General features: G+C 29.5%; 1 protein-coding gene across 5 annotated transcripts; it reads right to left on the reverse strand.

The window, feature by feature from the left end:
* Positions 1–233: 233 nt before the first annotated feature.
* LOC111991811 (2-oxoglutarate-dependent dioxygenase 19) lies at positions 234–4,863 on the reverse strand. Of its 5 annotated transcripts, XM_065782745.1 has the most exons (6): positions 4,626–4,863; positions 4,446–4,481; positions 3,713–4,010; positions 3,378–3,613; positions 2,004–2,331; positions 234–605 (listed from the first exon to the last, which is right to left on the reverse strand). In XM_065782745.1, exons 2-6 carry the CDS (start codon positions 4,469–4,471, stop codon positions 351–353), a joined length of 1,143 nt encoding a protein of 380 aa, XP_065638817.1. In that variant the 5' UTR covers positions 4,472–4,481; positions 4,626–4,863; the 3' UTR covers positions 234–350. The 5 variants fall into 5 exon arrangements, with proteins under 5 accessions (XP_065638817.1, XP_065638821.1, XP_065638819.1 ...); XM_065782749.1 differs by lacking the exon at positions 4,446–4,481 and having other exon boundaries at positions 4,641–4,862; XM_065782747.1 differs by lacking the exon at positions 4,446–4,481 and having other exon boundaries at positions 4,620–4,862.
* Positions 4,864–12,518: the final 7,655 nt, after the last annotated feature.

Consider the following 12,518-nt stretch of genomic DNA (forward strand, 5'->3'; position numbering starts at 1 on the left):
TACTATTTGGTCTATAATGTTGAAAAAGAGATGCTAATATAAAGTATTGTAGATAAATACATTAATAAGAATTATGTATGTAGGTTTAAAAATAAAGGATTATGTGCCAAATATGACATTTATTACATAGTAACGGTAGCATGGATGGCAACAAGCCAATAAAATTTATTACTAAATATTAAATTCAACAAACATGAGAACAACATGGCTGAAGATCTTAAATTTGGTCTAAGTTAAGTTTTCAACTCTCAAATTTAAAATTTGAAATTAAACCAAATTGTCCAACATTTATTCATTATTATTGTCAAGCATTAAATTGAGAAATTGGCTTTGTAAACCAATCAATTAGCTCAAACTGCTCTGCTTTGTTCAATATCCGACTGGAATTTAGATCTCAGCCTCCCAGTTTGCTGCAATTCCAAAAATTCCCTATATGTCATTTCAACATATGCAGGTTGATTACTTTCATTGTCAACTAACTCTAGTGCTGGCCTCATAACTGTGTCTAGTGATGGTCCATGTGCCAGAGCTATGGACATCCTTGTAGCTTTGTTATTCACAAGTGCCCGATGTGCAATACTCTTGTACTTGCCATTGCTCAAGATCTTGCAGGGAAACATTATATTCAGAAAATTTAGATTTTAATTCAAAAAATTGTTCATTTAGTTAAATATTCATATGTCATGAAAAACATAAAGCCAATGAAATTTTAATAAAAATTTATATAATTACACACACACATATAAAGAAAAAAGAAAACAATTAACCCTCATTCATGTATTCGCTTCACTATTACGATCATTTACCTATTTTTATTTTTATTTTTTATTTATTTATAGGGTTAGTTCTTCATTTTGGCCATTTAGGCTACTTAACACAGTTAACTCTTCCTTTAGGGTATTTAGAAAATTTCTTTATGTCCCAAATGGAAGAAAACTATATAATTTTAATTATGTGTGTTCTTAGTCCTCATAATAATATAATAAAATAAAATAAAATAATTGTTTTCAAAAAGTAGTTCAAATTTGGCTAGAAGTAAAAAACATACCTCTCTCTCTCTCAGCAACATTTGTAACAAGTCAATATCAAAGCACTATTTTTCTCTCTTGCCTTTAAACTTATGCTATGTTTGGATTTTGAGGGAAGGAAGAGGAGTATAGTAGAGGGAGGGGGAATAATTTAATTACCTTATTTAGATGTTTTATAAGGAAGGAGGGGGAGGAATTTGGAGGGATTTGAACTACTTCTAATCCCTTATTTTTAATTCCACCAAATTGGAGAGATTTAGAGGGAGAATTGAGCATAAAAATATTTGACCAAATGAATTATCAAATTTATACTTACCATATTAACAAAATTACAAATGAAAAGACTAATTATTCCCCTCCCCCTTTCTTAATTTTAAAAACATCCAAACAAAGTGGAGGACAACCATTCTCTTCTACTCTCCTCTCCACTACTCTCCTTCCTTTTACTCCCCTCTAATCTCCTATCTCTCAAAACTTCCAAACATAGCATTATTCACACATGTCACGTGTCACATTTTACTTAAATAAGTGTTGGGTAATATCTAATTTCCAATATGAAATTTGGTGTAAGTTTAATCATGTAATCCTTCAAATTTAAAGGGTTTTTATTTAGTCCTTGAAATTATACAAAGTGGACAATTTTGTCTTTTTATTTTTATTTTTTTTCTTCTACTTACGTGACTAATAAAATGTTGAAGCAACCTATATTTACGAGACTAAAATTGAACCAACCACATATTTAAGAGTGCACAAATTTAAGTAACAAAATTGAACCAACTTCATAAATAGAAGAACAAAATTACTCCCCCTAATGTTTTATCCCCTTAAACCTAAAATTGTACCAAACCGATCTTACTAGTTAACTTTAGCTAGCATAGTTGCTTAATAAAAAGATTAATTGCGAAAGATAATGAGAAGATGAATAACATATGGGGACAAGTAAAAATGGAGTTCAAGAAGCATGATAGAATGTACCTCCAAGTGATCAGCAACTTGAACAAAGAGTACATTGGCAGGGATATTGACATTAAACCATTTTTCGTTATGCTTTACTTGAAGGCCAGAGACGCCATTATTTACCAAAGTGGTTAACAGACCATGGTCATAGTGAGCGGGGATGCCAATTGCCTTCTCTGGCTCTGGACAAGTTGGATAATAGTTAGCAGCGAGCAATTGTAAACCCAACTCGAAATTGGCAGCCTTTGCTACGTAGCTCTCTTCTAACCCCAAGCTCTTTGATATAGCTTTCAGTAATATTATTACTACTTCCCGGTTTCTTTTGCTGAACTCCCTTGCAATCTCACTGTGTCAACAAAAATATAAATAAACCATTCATTATGAATTGCATTGGTTATGACCAAATTATTATTATTGAAATTTTAATTGAAAATAAATTTATCATAATTAAGAAAAGGAAAATTCTTAGCTTAAGTAGATTGAAAAAATTGCATATAAAGTTGTAGACAAACTTATGAGTAGAACATACCTTTGAAAACTCTTGCAATGGAAAAGTGTCCAAAAACTTATATACACATGTTTAAACTTACACTTAAGTAATATGGGACACTCCAGCCTCTATGTCAACTTTGGTGGTTGGGTTTGACACTAAGTGAGTGTTTGGGTCCAACTTATTTTTGCGTCTACGTTTCCTCATCACGTTTCGTTCCTTTTTTTTTTTTTAAGCTGCAACTTTGACTATTCTTCCGTGAACAGTGCACTCGTGCACTGTTCACGGGTCCCACAAACTTCACTTTTCAGCAACTTTTTCATTACAAATAAGTTTGACGGCACTATTTACACATTTAAAAATTATTTTTTTTATAGTGTTTTCAGTTTTCAATAAAAATAAGTTTTATCCAAATAGACCCTAAAGGTCTATTTGAATAGAACTTATTTTGCTGAAACTGAAAAATGAAAACATTATAGCAAAATAATTTTTAAATGTGTGAATAGTATTGTGGAACCTATTTTTAATGAAAAAGTTGTTGAAAAATAATATTTGTGAATTCGTTTGAATAGTATTTGTGGCACTATTTACAGTTGAAAGGTCAACATTTGCAACTTAACCAAAAAAAAAGAGGGCTGAAAACGCAAATGTTGAGAGCAAAACGCGGATCCAAACCCACACTAAATGTTACAAACTCATGGATAGAATTCACATTTAAAAACCGACTTACAAGAAAAGTGTAGTAAAAAATTTATATATCTATGTTTAAATTTACACTTAAGCAATATAGGACATTAAATTCATAACAGTTTCTTAATACTTTAGAACTTGATTTTTTTATTCATAATATATGATATGTGATATGATTTAGGAGGTTAAATCTGAAATGAAAAGAAATGTACCTGAACCTAGCTGGTTTGTTGGGTGTATGAAATTCAGGATGGGCGAAGCACTTGAGAAAATCTCTCCAATAGTTTGCTTTATCCATTGAAGGATTAAAGCCTGTACCACACCTGATTGGATCCATGACATGGTTTCCTTGGTACTCTTTCTTCTCCTCCTCTGGCAAGTCGAAAAATTCTTGAAACGAAGCTATCATTGCCTTCGTCAGACTCTCCGTCACATCATGATTAATCACCTAATAAGACCCTCATTAAATCTCAGTAACATGCAAAAACTATAGACACGTAAGACAAAAATTTATTAGAAAGCTCAAAACAGATAAGATAAACTGTACCATGAAGCAGCCCCAGTCTGAGCAGGCTTTGCTGAGTTGATGGATGATTTGAGACTGTTCTTCAGGAGTACCAGAAACAAGAAGAGTGATGTCGATAATGGGGACTGAATCTTCTGCATCACTGGCTATTGGTTCATCACGGAGATAAGGGGTGAAGTTGTAAAACGAAGGGATGGAGGAGGAGCTAGTTGATTCAACTAGTGCTTTCACGGTTGTTATCTTTGATGGATGAACAGGTGATGCCTTCATGGACATTGCTGAAGCCATTGATGAGGATTGAGGAGAAACGTGGAGAACACTAGAAACACAGAGAGATAGCTGAGTAATCGTGGCAATATTGTTGTGTTCCATATATGCTATAATCATGTCTATGTATAAATTAGGAGTAATGCCGGCACAATTTGTACACCCAATTCGGCACGAGAGGGCAAGTTGTGACATAAATTTTATCATTTTAAGTATTTTTCTCACAAACTATTTTGCATTATATTTATAAATTATTGTTATAACCAATCTTTTTACGCAACTTCTTACTGGTTCTTAATTGAAGCCATTACTAACATTTCTTTTTTCATTTAATAATAATAATTTACCAAGTCATCGATTTAAATTTTCGTGTAAAAAATTCATTATCTCTGGCATTTTCCTACTATATTATTACCAACTTGCCGAGTGGCTACTGAAAAATATAATAATGATGCTCAAATATGTATATATAATATAATTATATTACAATGGCCTGGTTACAAGTTCCAACATTTTTCTGTTCCTGTGCCAAAAAAAAAAACAATTTTCTGTTCACACGTCACACTACTACTTCTAAATTTGTATTGGTAAAAAAAAATAGAGAAAAAAAAAAAAGAAAAGGTAATAACTCTTACACAGTACAAAGTACAAACAGTCATACACTTACGCTTCACAGTCGCACCTTTCTTCACAAAAAAACTTGAGAAAACTCACTGTGCTGCTGCTCTGAATTCGTTTCCCTTTCTTCTTCTTTTTTTCCTTTAATGCAAGAAAGAGTTAAAATGAATCAAGGCAGTGGCGGGTTTTTCGTGGAATAATTGGGCCTTGGCTGGGGGCTTTAATAAGTGGGGAAGAAGGAAGTAAAAAATAGAGAGAGAACCTGATGAAGAATTTTATTTATTTATTTTTTTTGCTGAAAAGATCCTAATGGGAAATGGGAATTGGAAAGAGAGAATAAGGACAAAATGATAAAGCTGTACGCGCGTTTTCTAGTCCAAAACTCACGATAAAGCTGAACGCGCGTTTTTCTTGTCCAAAATTCAAAACGCGTGTTTAGTAAATTTTTTCAAAAGTGCTTTATACAAAAGTCTATTTTTCAGCTCAAAAATTCAAAACGCGTGTTTTGTAAATTTTTTCAAAAGTACTTTATACAAAAATGTATTTTTCAGCTCAAAAGATTTTCACCTGTAGCTTTGAGCTTTGCAAAACGCACAAACGCGTTATCTCAAAATAAAAATATTATTATGATACGTTGGGTAAAAGTTTTTATTTTTTATTTTTAAAAACTTGTTTTTGAGAATATAAAAAAAAACAATTTTTTTTTGTATTTTTTAAATAAAAAACATATTTGGTTAGTTAAAATTAAAAAAAGATAATTTTTTGAAGAAAAAAATAGAAAATACTAAAATATGTTGTTACTAAGATTTAAACTCTAATACTAACTCATTAAATGAGACAGATTCATTAAATTAAATGTGTGTTTTCATTAATTTTTAAAAATTAGAAACTAAAAATAGTCTTTTACATGTTTTCAGTTTCCTTCACAAATTAAGTTTTGAGAATAGTTTTTGTTTACTGTCAATTTTAAATTACCAAACAAGTTTTTTAGTATAAAAATTAGAATTTTTTTTTGTAAATAGAAAATAAAGGAAAAAACAGTTACCAAACATACATTTGAGAAGCAGTTGCAAGAAAATGAATTCAAGCATATATAGCTTTTTAGCTCCATTAAAACACAAAAATAACCATACAGCAACGAAGCTAAAGCTATTTTTTTTAGCTTCATTGCTACAGTGCACATCTATCTATGGATGTGCACTGTAGCTTAGAACTTAAAAAAAAAAAAAAATTATTCCCTACCCGGTTGTGTGTGTGGCTGTGATAGTTGTGTAATGGATATATTATTTTATTGTAGTAGATATATTTTTTTATTATGATATTTATATTATTTTATTGTATCGAAAGCTAAAATAGATCCACTGCTGCAGCATATGTGTAGGTAAAATAGATAAAGTAACTTTTTGTAGTGCCAAATAGCTACATTTTTAACTCCAATGCTGTAGATGCCTAGTTTTCATCTAGACCTACTAGTGACATTTTTTTTTCCTACCATTAACAACTTCTCTTTATATAGACATTGTCATTTTTAGTAATTTACCTTTCAAACTACCACTTTTATAAATGATAGCCAAACATTCAGTTTTTTAAAAAGTACTTTTTAATAGTTTTTATCAAATGCTTAGCTTTTACAAAAAGCCCAGTTTCATACTGCACTTTTTTAAATCGCACTTTTTCAAAAAACACAATATCAAAAAGCTGAACCAAACTTACCTTGACTAGAGAAAATATGGGTTAGTGGATGGAGTGGATTTTAATAGATCAAATTTGTTGATTTAATATTGATTAATATTATATGTACAAACTATTTTTCAAATTTTTTTTATAAATGGTTAATTTGGTGAATAGCTATTGCTAAGTAAAAATGTGATATTAGTAGTCAACGTAATTAAGAACTAGTAAGAATTCTTCACTTCAACATTTTTACACTTCAACATTTTGTAAAAATGTTGTAAAATAATTTCTATCTTTAATATTATTCATTGAGCAATGCTACAAGCAGAAACTATTTTACAATATTTTTACAAACTATTATTATATTCAATATTTATTAGTTCTCATCTAATCTCATTACTAATATAATTTTTTTTTATTTACCAATAACTACTTTATCATATTAACCTTTTGCAAAAAAATTTGAACCTCTAGCATTTTTCATACTCATTTTTTATCTTCATCTAGTTTTAAGTTTACCAATTCTAATCTCAAAAAATATATATAAATAGATGGAAGTTTGGTCCAGCTTTTTAAAATTGTACTTTTTTTTTAAGTGATAATTTTAAAAAGTGCGGAATGAAATTGAGTTTTTTTTTTTTTTTAATCCAAGTACTTGATAAAAATTTCAAAAAAGTGATTTAAAAAAATTTTTTAAAATTGTACTTTTTTTTTAAGTGATAATTTTAAAAAGTGCGGAATGAAATTGAGTTTTTTTTTTTTTTTAATCCAAGTACTTGATAAAAATTTCAAAAAAGTGATTTAAAAAAACATTTGAGGTGTAAATTAGCCCCCAAAAAAAAAAAAACCAACAAATTTTTTTTTTCAATTTCTCTTTTTCTTTTTTGTTCTTATCAATCTTTATATTTTAGTGATATCCTCTTTTCTTCTCCTTGTTTGTTTGTTTTTTTTTTTTTTTTCTTCTCCACATATTTTCTTCACCTATATTTTTAATTGTCCAATCCTTTTCTAGGATCTTCATTTCTTCTCACTTCTCACATCTCCATCACGGTACCACCACCCCTTTTCCATGGTTGATCTATCATAAGCTCTGTAACTGGGCATATAATCTTTATCTTTTTACTGAAAATGAGAGTTTACGGGTTTATGTTGAAATTGGAAATTGCACATTTGTTTTTGAATTTGGCAATCTGTTTGGTTTTAGAATTTGGAGTAAAAAAAAAAAAAAGACTGCTCACTTCAATTTTTATAAAACTCGGCCCCACAAGAGCACAGACTGCTCACCTCCGACACGTCAGCTAAATTTGATTTGCCCTCCATATTCTCAACGTTTCACCTAAAATGCAAAAGGCAGTTTTGTAAATATAAAAAGTGTTGGTCCTCTCACGTGATATCTACCTTCTAGAATTCTATGCCACTTTATAGTTGTACCCAGCATCGTGATATCTAACTCTTCTAGAATTCTAGAATTCTAATTAGTCAAAAAAAAAAGCCTCTATCTAGAATTCTATGCCACTTTATAGTTGTACCCTCCATCGTGATATCTAAACTCTTCTAGAATTCTAATTAGCCGAAAATAAATAAATAAATAAAAAGCAACAAAAAAACATCATCTAGAATTCTATGCTACTTAATTCTAAAAAAAAAAAAAAAAAAGAATTTTATGCTACTTTATGGTTCTATCCTCCAATGTGATATCAAACTCTCTCTGGTTCTATGCCACTTTATAATTTTAGTTTCTTTATAAACACTGTTATATACAAATTATTACACATTAAATTATTTTTTAAACTAAAATCGTAAGTTTAATATATGTTTTTAAAACTTGAACAGTCTTAAACTTATTATTTTAGTTCAAAAAATATGTGTGTAATAGTGTATGTGTATTAGACTGGGTGTAACAAACACTACATTTTTAAAATAAAATAAAAAATATTTTTCCTTTCTTAGCACTCATTTTCTTTCACAATCCATTCAATTTTACAAAAGTCTCCTTCTTTCTTTTTCTTCTTTGTTTTCGGTTCTATTTCAGTTTTAATTTCTATTTATTTATCTTATGATTTATTTATTTATTTATTTTTACTTTAGTTGTCTAATCTAGTTGAATTTAAATTCTATTTAGTTTATTGTTAGTTATAGTGATTTTATTATATTTAATTTTTATGAATATTATTTTATTGTAATTGTAAATAAGTCTAGTTTTGTTATATACTAATGTTTAATTTCTACGAATGTTATGGATTTATAATTTTTCATAAGAATTAAAGAAACACTTGATAAAAAATGACTTTAACATGCTCAATTAGGTGTTTAGCTTGTTAGTATTTTTAAGTGTGGATAAAAATTACATTAATAAAATAAAAACAAACTAGTGTATTATATATGAGTTATGACTAACTTTGGATTTAAATTTTTTATTTTAAAACTAATGCACAAAGACATGTAATATGTATGTATATAGGTATATGATGGTTTAAGTTTTTCTTGAATCACAAATCCATATGATAGTTTTACTTCAGCCTCGCAACAAAAAAGGGTAAAATATCATTTTCGTCCCTAAACTATCACAAAAGTTCGTTTTTCGTCCCTAAACTTTCAAAAGTTCGTTTTTCATCCCTGAACTATCACAAAAGTTGTTTTTTCGTCCCTAAACTTTCAAAAGTTCTATTTTCGTCCCTAAACTTTTCCAAACGTATTGATTTTCGTCCCTCCATCTGAAGGAGTGTTGACGTGGCTTTGACAGTGTGCTGATGTGAAAGAGACGAAAATCAATACATTTGGAAAAGTTTAGGGACGAAAAACAAACTTTTGAAAGTTTAGGGACGAAAAACGAACTTTTGTGATAGTTTAGGGACGAAAATGATATTTTACCCAAATTTCCTAATTGCACCCTGACTACTACCCATTACTAGGGCTAAGCACAGACCTGACCCGACCCTAAGGGTTTTGGGCACGTTGGATTGAAACATGGGTTGAGTTCCGGTTAACCATATTTGGGTTTTTTTTTGGGTTTAGGGTCCAACCCGACCTGCATGTTATTAAAAAAAAAAATAGCATGGATTTTTTAAGCAAATCTAAAAACTTGAATATTGAGTAATACGTTTTTGAACAAAGTGGAACAAAGGGTCCTTGTTCTTCTCCTTCTTTCTCCTCCAATTCCTGTGTTTTACTTTGCTTTCTCATGAAAGCTTGATTTTTTTTTTTTTTTTTGAGATAAGCCTGAAAGTTTGATTGAGTAAAGCAAATGGATTCCTAGAATGAGTGGGAGATGAAGAGGTAGAATACTAGAATCATGGCATGTAAATGTCAGAAAATAATATTAATTAAAACACTTAAATTCATAAACGAGCAATTAAAAAGAGAGTAATTTGATATAGAAAGAAGTGAAATTTGTAAATTCATTAATTGGTTTATAGTAGCATAAATTCCTAGACGGAAAATTAAAAAGAGAGCAATTTGATATACAAATAAATTAAAATAATATCTATATTTGAGCTATTCCTTATTCTTTGATTCTCCCCCCCAAAAAAAAAAAAGTCTACTATTCTTCAAGCAATTAAAATATTAAACAATTTTTTTAAAATGGAAAAAAAAAATTTAATGTATTTAAGGATATATGATATTTGTTTTAAACATAAAACATGGCAATCAGTTAAAGAGTGGTAAAAATGGCAAGAGCAAGTTAATTAATAATATTGCTCATTTATGGACATATATTTAAGGTTATCTATACTTTATAAGAGAACTCTCATTTTTAAACTAGACTTTTATGTAGTTCAAAAATACTTTTAAACCTTAGGTTAAACAGAAAAAATATTTTAGGACAACCTGGTAAAAATATCTCCAACTTCACTTAAAATGCTGACAAAAATATGTCAAGAGGTACTTTTATGTGATTCAAAAATACTTCTAAACCTTAGGTTAAACAGAAAAAATATTTTAGGACAGCCTGGTAAAAATATCTCCAACTTCACTTAAAATGCTGACAAAAATATGTCAAGAGGTACTCATATTTGTACCTATATAATCTTCCACGCAACATAAAAACTGTTTCATGTTGTATTGATGGAAACATTGTCGCCTTTTTGAATTTATTGTATATTGCAGGAAAATAAGACTTAACTTGTCAGATTATTCAGAGGATGGTGTAGAACTTATTAGAAACTTCTGTTCATGCCCTACAACTGAATACTTTGTTGCCTGTATAGCAGAATCAATCCTTGAAGAATGTGTTCTTGGTAATATCATCTTCCCCTAATTTTTCTGTATATAAATTAGCCTTAATTTCTTTTTTTGTGCAAATTTCTTCATCAATCTTATTCATGTCCTTTTACATCCTTCTGTTGGAAACAATTTTTGAGAATGCAGAGATTCTTTGGCATAGAAAATTTTTTTAATCCAAAAATTTAACCTTAAAATAGAAACTTAAAACTAAGTTTAAGAACAATCTCACCAAAATTAAGTTATAAAATGACATAAAAGTGTTGCACTTGAAGGTTAACTTGTGCCACCAAGAGTAGAACTCAGCGTAAAACAGTTCCTTGACTGAACAACCTCTTAGGATCAAACTATAGCATCAACCTTTGTGTTGGACGCACATCCACACACAAAAGTTGAAGAACAACCACAAATATATCCTTTCCCTTCCACACAAAAGAGTATCGGTTCTAATGAGTGTATCTTACTGAATGCATCCCTCTTGCTAGCTCAATATCTAATTAAGGAAATTACTGAGTAACCTTTAAATCAATCATGTATTATGATTTTGATTTTCCTTCTTTAAGAGCCATTTTGTTTTACTTTCTTTATCTTGTTGCTGAGACTGGATTTACTTTACTATTTCCAAGATGATTAATTGATTATCTGCTAATTGCTTTTTTGAGTAGTTTATGTGTCACTTTGCAGTTGTCTCGTTAAGCAACCTTGATTTGCCATTCAAAAATATTCTTGATAGGTTAAAATTTTCTGTAAAAGCCCCCAGGGGGAGAATTGCATTCTGCTTATAAGAACATTACAGGGGAAAAATTCATCAACTTGCATTACAACTTACTAATGGTAAAATTATATACTGACATCTTCCCCCATTGAAAAATTTATGCTCCCATGTCTTCATTTGATATAGTCTATGTGCTTCATTTTACTCTTTTTTCTTAATTTTTTTTTTATTATTCTAGCATGATGTGTTGCTATGGAAATGTTCATTCCTTGGTTGACAAATTTTGTTTATGGCACAGAAAATCTATAAGTGAAACATAATTAATATGAATTTTGGGTCATGCATTATGACATTATCTATTTCTTATTTCTCTGATGAACAATTAAATATTTAAATTACTGTTCCCAACACTGATTTAATTTCTAGAATGCATTTTAGCTAAAATAATCTTTTATTTTCCTTTTTCACACAACTTGGTAACTTAAAGTAAGTTTACTAATTTATTTAATTTGCTCCTAAAAAGAAAATTAAGGTTACTAGATCAATTACACTATCATAATTGATTTAAAGTAATATGGGATGATGGTCACTTCACAAGTACAAGTTCTTGTAATGTGGAGAGTAAGAGCTGGAGTTCAAGTCTATAAGAGAGAACTTCACATACATATACTTAGATTAAGTTAAAATAGAATTTCCATTTCAAATATATATTTAAAAAGAAATAAAAAGAAGAAGAAGAGAAGAAAAGAGTGATGTGAGTTTAATCTGGAAAATGCTCCATTTCAGATATACGTGTTCATCTCTTGAGGAAGTTTGATCTGGAAAATGCTTCATGACGTGGAAAATGATATATTTGCCTAAAAAATGTTTTAGACCTACAATTACAAATTGGCTTTTCTTCTAAAATTTTCTTTTCTTTGTGAATCAGGTGCAGAAGTACCTTAAATGGAATTCACCTCCAATTAAATTCGATGCTTTTCATATGGCCATGTACGAGCTATGGGTGCGCAGGGATGTCTATATTATTGGAAACTACTCGAAATTTTGTGAACAAATATATCAGCATCAAGTAAAAAGACTAATAAAAGGTACCTAAAATTGTGTGTAGCAAAATTATATTCTTAATACCTTTATTTATTTATTTTTAAATCTGACATGAGGAGTCATATTATAACATCACTTGACTGCACATTTTTCACCTCTCAAATTCTTCTCACACACATAAAAGTGATAAATACTTTTACTATTGTTCATTGAGATAAAGATCTGTACATTGACACAATGTTTCTAAAATGATATATGTAAAACCCTAAAGAAGTAGAAAAGAAACGA

Source organism: Quercus suber, unplaced genomic scaffold (genome assembly GCF_002906115.3).
Source record: "Quercus suber isolate HL8 unplaced genomic scaffold, Cork oak 2.0 scaffold_313, whole genome shotgun sequence".
In the NCBI taxonomy this organism is placed as follows: Eukaryota; Viridiplantae; Streptophyta; class Magnoliopsida; order Fagales; family Fagaceae; genus Quercus; species Quercus suber.

Excerpts from the sequence above, each read along its gene's own strand:
- LOC111991811 (XM_065782745.1), bottom strand. The coding sequence starts at position 4,471 with ATGTTGGAACTTGTAACCAGGCCATT. Across the intron at positions 4,011-4,445 it reads GAACTTGTAACCAGGCCATT|TGTTCTCCACGTTTCTCCTC; the intron begins GTAATATAATTA and ends CTGTGTTTCTAG. Across the intron at positions 3,614-3,712 it reads CAGACTGGGGCTGCTTCATG|GTGATTAATCATGATGTGAC; the intron begins GTACAGTTTATC and ends GGGTCTTATTAG.